This window comes from Cuculus canorus, chromosome 8, assembly GCF_017976375.1.
Source record: "Cuculus canorus isolate bCucCan1 chromosome 8, bCucCan1.pri, whole genome shotgun sequence".
Taxonomy (NCBI): Eukaryota; Metazoa; Chordata; class Aves; order Cuculiformes; family Cuculidae; genus Cuculus; species Cuculus canorus.
This window is the reverse complement of record NC_071408.1, coordinates 14,018,896-14,024,895: the sequence shown is the minus strand read 5'-3', so window position 1 is coordinate 14,024,895 and position 6,000 is coordinate 14,018,896. Positions and strand designations below refer to the sequence as shown.

Genomic DNA, 6,000 nt, shown 5'->3' with positions numbered 1-6,000 from the left:
CAGTGTTAGTACAGATCCTGTACATATGACTATCCTGCACACGGATAATAGGTATTCATAAGCCGTGCATCACCACACATTCTTCTAAGAAAATCTTGATTGAAAGGGGCAGAAGGTGTTTTCTGAATTTTTTACCAACAACATATTTTCCTTTAAGAGACCACCTAGATGAAAGACTAATTTACAAACAAAGCCATTTCGCACTGTTCTATCAATGTTAAGGGAATTTAATAAGGATATATAATGAGTGTATAAATTATAAATATATAGATTATAATATATAAATATATAATTAGAACTGTATGTTATACCCATTTGAAGGCAGCTCAAACTTCTAGAGCAATCCAGTGGGCTTTTATGTAAACAGAAGAATCAATTCCATAATTTTTAATAACTAAATGTCAAAAGAGCTGAATGCAACATCACTGGGGGGACTTATGTGTTTCCTAGTCTTAACATATAGATGAATCTTTAGTTCAAAAGCCATATCATTACACCCAGCAAGGGATTTTTCCCTTTTTCCATCAATATTCATATGCTTGAAAGAGGACACACAGGAACCTAAGTATCAGTCTTGAGAAGTTGAGAGGAAAGAGAAGAAAAATTTTTACTTCCTAGTGCTAGTTCAGGACACAATGCCCAAATTGCTGCAGCCCCCTCCGGATACTGCAAGATGAAGTGAGATACAGAGCCTCTGCACAGAGTTCACCCAGTGCTGTACTCTGGAGCTCAGGCAGGCAAGGCAGAAGCTGGGAACGCATTACTGCCAGCACAGCAAGAGTGAAATGATGAAGTGGCGCCTTAGCTGTACCCTGGTTCCTTACTCTTGAGAATGTGGTTGCTATAGCTGAGTTTCAACAGAAAATAAGTGAAAGCCAGAGAGAAGGGTAGGAAATGTGCCATAACCATGTCCATACTTGCCTATCAGTATCACCTTTAGACTGGTGCGAGGCAGGTTTGCCACTGTCTGGAGCATTGCTGTTCATTTTCCCTCCCTCTGCTTGACTAGATAAGGGGCAGAAGTTCTTGTCAAGGTTTGTCGATGACAAAAAATAATTGCTTCACTTCGCCTAAATCATGTGTAACTCCTCTCCTAACTCCCTCTACGGGTACATTCACAAAATAGTGAGAAACAAAATCAGAGAAATAACACAACTCTATCCATTCTTACAGCAATTACAAAGCTTGCATTGCATCCTTCCCACCAGACTCATATTTCTAATGAGAATTTGTAGCATAGGGACTGGTAAGTGCTCTATGTTCTACTGTACCTATCGCAGCTGCACTTTTAATTGGCCTTTAGGCAGTACAATACCAAAATACAAATGATAGCAGGAGCTTTGCTAGTTGCTGAAGTCACATCAGAATGTGGGTTTCTTGGTTTGACCAGAGAAGCACCCTAACTTCTGTGATCTTCCAGAGTTGAAGTGTAAAACGGAGGCAAACAAAACACTCAAGTAATTTTTTAATGGTGTCTGCTAATGGCTTTTCAAGACAGGCTCATGATTTCAGAACAATGGGGTGACAGAATAAATGTAACTCTTAAGTGGCCATTGCTCATTAACCATTCCCCCAATTATAGTAATAGTTACATATTTGGCAGTAGCAAAGTCTTGCTGCAGCTCCTCAACTCTCACCATTTTACTTGGAATAATCCAGCAGCAAGGCTAACTACAAGGTAATTTTTTTACTTAAAGGCTAGATCACTGATCGGAAGGAACCACTACCACATACTGCAACATCACCGAAAATAACTTCCTGGAATTTGGTGCTGACAGTCAGGCACAAACCTACTCAGCTCACAGCTCATCTACTCCCAGAAACTCTCCTTGACACTTCTACAGCCGGGACTCCCCCAACATCCCTTTCACATGGGTACTACTAAGTTCCTGAATCAGCAGGAACTCTGGAAATATTTCCTAACAGGATTAGGACAAGACTGTGTTGGTATGGCAACACTTGCAGCCTGCTGCAGCTCTGAGAAGTATTTTTCAGCGATTTGAAGTCAAACTACAGATTTGCCTGCAGAGACAGAGTATCTTTCTGCTTTTACCCTCTGATGAAACGTCTTTGCTTGTCTGCTCAGTGCAGAGCATGGGCTGGCAGAAGATACCTCTGTGTGTGAAAGCATAGCTGGAAAATGGGCTAGTGAGAATCTTCAATTGCCATAGCATACTCACTACAGCTGCCAAAGTACCAGTGACCATCTAAAGAAGAACAGCAGGTTATTTCCCATGTTCCCTCCAAAAAAAGGAGGAACAGGAAATAAACCATGACTGCTTGAGTCACAGTTCTCTCCTTGAACATTCAAGCTAAACAACACAATGCAAGAATAAGTTTACAAGAAAACCTTTGCAGACATTATTAATGTGCTACAAAAGAATTAAAGTGCTATACCACACAGAGAACTCCTGCAGGCCTTATCCAAGATACCTCACATTGACATCAACAGGAGCTTGCCTGAGAGAAGGCTTCAGACTTCGATCCATAAATAAGGACTCAAAATAACACACCTCACCATGGAAACAATTTTTCAGGTTAATTCTGGGTTTTTTTAAGAATGTAGCAGGAACTGCACCAGATCTGTGAAAGATTGGAGAAACCGCATGCCTCAGTACCGTGCATGGGGTGGAAGAGTTTGGTTTTATTCAGTCACAGTCATAGAATCATAGAATCACCAGGTTGGAAAAGACCTCTTGGATCATCGTGTCCAACCATTTCTATCTGCCACTAAACCATGTCCCTGAGCAGCTCCTCTACCTGTCTTTTAAATACCTCCAGGGTTGGTGACTCCACCCCCTCCCTGGGCAGCCTCTGCCAGTGCCCGATGACCCTTTCTGTGAAAAATTTTTTCCTCATATCCAGTCTGAACCTCTCCTCATGCAGTGTTAGGCCATTCCCCTTGTCCTGTCCCCTGTCACTTGGGAGAAGAGGCCAGAACCCTCCTCTCCACAACCTCCTTTCATGGAGTTGTAGGGAGCGATAAGGTCTCCCCTCAGCCTCCTCTTCTCCAGGCCAAACAACCCCAGTTCCCTCAGCCGCTGATTGGGCTGAGGTTGGGGTGAGCTGCCAGCAGCAATCTGACTCAAGAAGAGGATACCTGCAAGAGAACACGGGCCAGATAGGAATGGGATTCCCAGGGCCATTCTACTGCTCTGCTTCAGAGATGGATTTCCCAGGGACACGATAGAAACCCTGATCTCCCCACACACTGCCCCGCAGACCCTCACTCCTGCAGGGACCCTGTTGTGGCATCTCAGGCCTGTCCCTGCACACTCGCAAACCGCTCACTGCAGCCAAAGCTCCCCTCGCTCTGAGCGCAGCGCCCGGGGCTCCCCCACACCCCCAGCTGCTCGGACACCGCGGAGCCCCGGGCTCCCCCTGCACCCCAGCTCCTCTAAGGCAGCAGAGTCCCGGGCTCCCCCTGCACTCCAGCTCCTCTAAGGTGGTGGAGACCCGGGCTCCCCCTGCACCCCAGCTCCTCTAAGGCAGCGGAGCCCCGGGCTCCTCCCGGACCCCTGGGCTCCTCCGCATCCCCGGCAGCTCGGACACCGCGGAGCCACGGGTTCCCCCCGCACCCCTGCTCCTCTAGCGCAGAGGAGCCCCGGGCTCCCCTGCACCCCGGCTTCTCTAAGGCAGCAGAGCCCTGAGCTCCCCCTGCACTCCCGTCTGCGCTGACTCCGCAGAGCGCCAGGCTCCCCCGCACCCCGGGTCTACCCCCCGAGCCCCCGGCTGCTCAGACCCCGCGCAGCCCCGCCCCGAAGGCGTGAAGGCCGCCCCCTCCGCGCCGCCCCTGACGTCAGTCCCGCACTCGCGCAGGGGCCGCGGCGCGGCGAGCGGCAGGGGAGGGAGCGCGGGGCCGCCGCCCGCAGCCCCGGCAGAAGCATGTCCGGCGCCGAGCGGCACAAGGGGAAAGTGACAAAGGACAGCGTCACCCTCCTGCCTTGTTTCTACTTCGTGGAGGTAAGTGAGGGGCCGCATCCCCGCGGCGTCGGTCGGTGGGATGGGAGATCCCTACGTGCCGGCTCGCCTTGCCGAGATGAGCATCCCGGTACGGGAGGACGCGTAAATGAACCTCTTGTCTGCGGTCTTTTCGGGAGGGGATTATTCCCGAGAATTACTCGGAAAAGGAAAGCGTCGCTCGGCTGGATGCTGGATGGGCACGGGGACCTCTCGGAGAAGGCGTGTTTCAAGAAGAGCTGGCTGCCACATCGCTTTGGGGGACAAAAATCACGCTCAACAGGGACTGCTTAGGAAAAGACATGTTCGTAAAATGACAACCAGCTGTGTGTTCTTAATGACCCCTGGCTTATGAGTAGGTATGGCTGGACTCGGTGATTTAGGAGGTCTTTTCCAACCTAGTGATTCGATGATTCTATGATTCCTCTAGCAGCGCATATAAAAATGTCTGGTTTGGAAATGGTTCTCTGCGCATCTTAAGGAGCAGAACCTGCTATGGCTGCTCTGCCGGTAGCAGGTGGAGCTGCAGGGGCTCTCGCTGCTCTGTGCGGCGCTCGGAGGCGCCCAGCTCCCTGGAAAGCACTGACGGTTATCTGCTTCTAGAAGATCATGAGTAGATACAGCTTAGGCTTCAGGAAATCAATGTGATATTGTTCTGTTTAATGGCACAGCAGTAAGAGGAAGGTGAAAATGTTTTATGGGTTGAGGGAAATGTTTCAGGTGACCCGGCTCACAGGGAAGTCACTGAGGGGCTTTGAGGCACCATCCGTGTTACTCATCTCAGAGGGATTGTGAAAATAATGTGAAGAACTCAGTGGTGAAATAGGGTGTAAGTTAACTACAACTGGTACGCTAAATGAAAGCATACAAATTTATACAATAATTTATAAAATACTAAAATATAAACATTTTCTCAAATATAAAGCAAAAATGATTTTTTTTCAGGTGCACTTGAAAGGCTTTGCAGGTTCTCTGGGAGGTAAAGGGGGTCCAGTTGAGAAGGGTTCTTAGGTAACAGTGGGATGTCTCTGCCCCTTGTGTCCCTAAGCACTTGGACGTGGTCAGGAGCTAACCCAAAGTAAACTGCACCAACTGGAAAGCTCTGCAGAGTCTGGTTATATGGAAGCATCAGACACATCCTATCTACGTCACTAGGCCTGCTCAAGGAAAGCCCTTTGATGGAAGGTGCTTAACCATGCCATGTAGCTTACATTACCGTTGGCATAGGAGGGAGAGGTCAAGCTTGGAGAAGGCCTTAAAAAAGGGGGGGCTTCCTCACTCTCTGTGCTGTCTTTGTTGCTTTGGGAATCCAAACAGGAAAGGAGATTGCTGGACCTCAGCTTTGGCATAACTCTGATGTAGGAGGTGATGTAGACATCCTGCAAGGCACAACAAAACTGTGCTGTTTGGTGGGCTGTGCTTTGGCCTGCAGCAAGATGGCATGAATTATGGAGCAGCAGCACAAAACCTGCTAATTGCATACTTACAGTTCCCCCAGAAGGTCCTTGTAGCTCTTAGAAGAAATAAGGCAAAGGATTCTGCAAGCAGTGAAGAACTTAGACTGAGCTCTGTGTGCAGCTCCCACATGAAGCAGGCAAGTGCTCCACTCTGGTGTGGACTTTTAAGACCTTCAGAAAGTCCTTCACACCTGGATCTCAAAAGAGGTGAAGATGTCTTCATCACTCAGCTGCTCTTAGAAGGAGTCAGAGTCCTCACTTAAGAGGACTTCTATGTTATTCAGTCACAGGAACACAGTCTAGAGCCTGCATGAACCCTTCTACCTCAGGAGCAAATTCTCATTATTGAACTGCAGACTCATGGCTGTTCTTGAACTGATGAACATGTACACATTCAACATTGAGAAAAAACTGACTGCAATACACCTGAGCTTAAGCATTGATTAGGAAGCTCTTTGGCGAGTTATCAGCCCTCTCCCATTACACCACAGGAAGATTTGAAAGCATTTCCCACGTTTTAGTTGAGTATTCAAATCACTTGATTGAAAGGGTAACAACAGTTTGTATGCTATTTAGAAAGAAA

General features: G+C 48.0%; 1 protein-coding gene across 2 annotated transcripts in view; it reads left to right on the top strand.

The window, feature by feature from the left end:
- The first annotated feature begins 3,800 nt into the window (after nucleotides 1-3,800).
- The window catches only part of PLPPR4 (phospholipid phosphatase related 4), a 35,270-nt gene continuing 33,070 nt past the window's right edge, over nucleotides 3,801-6,000 (top strand). Inside the window, exon 1 of one of the 2 annotated variants that reach the window (XM_054073384.1) lies at nucleotides 3,801-3,963. In XM_054073384.1, coding sequence (XP_053929359.1) covers nucleotides 3,886-3,963 — 78 coding nt within the window. In that variant the 5' untranslated portion in view covers nucleotides 3,801-3,885. The remainder of the gene's footprint in view (nucleotides 3,964-6,000) is intronic. The other variant, XM_009563519.2, reaches the window with a different exon arrangement.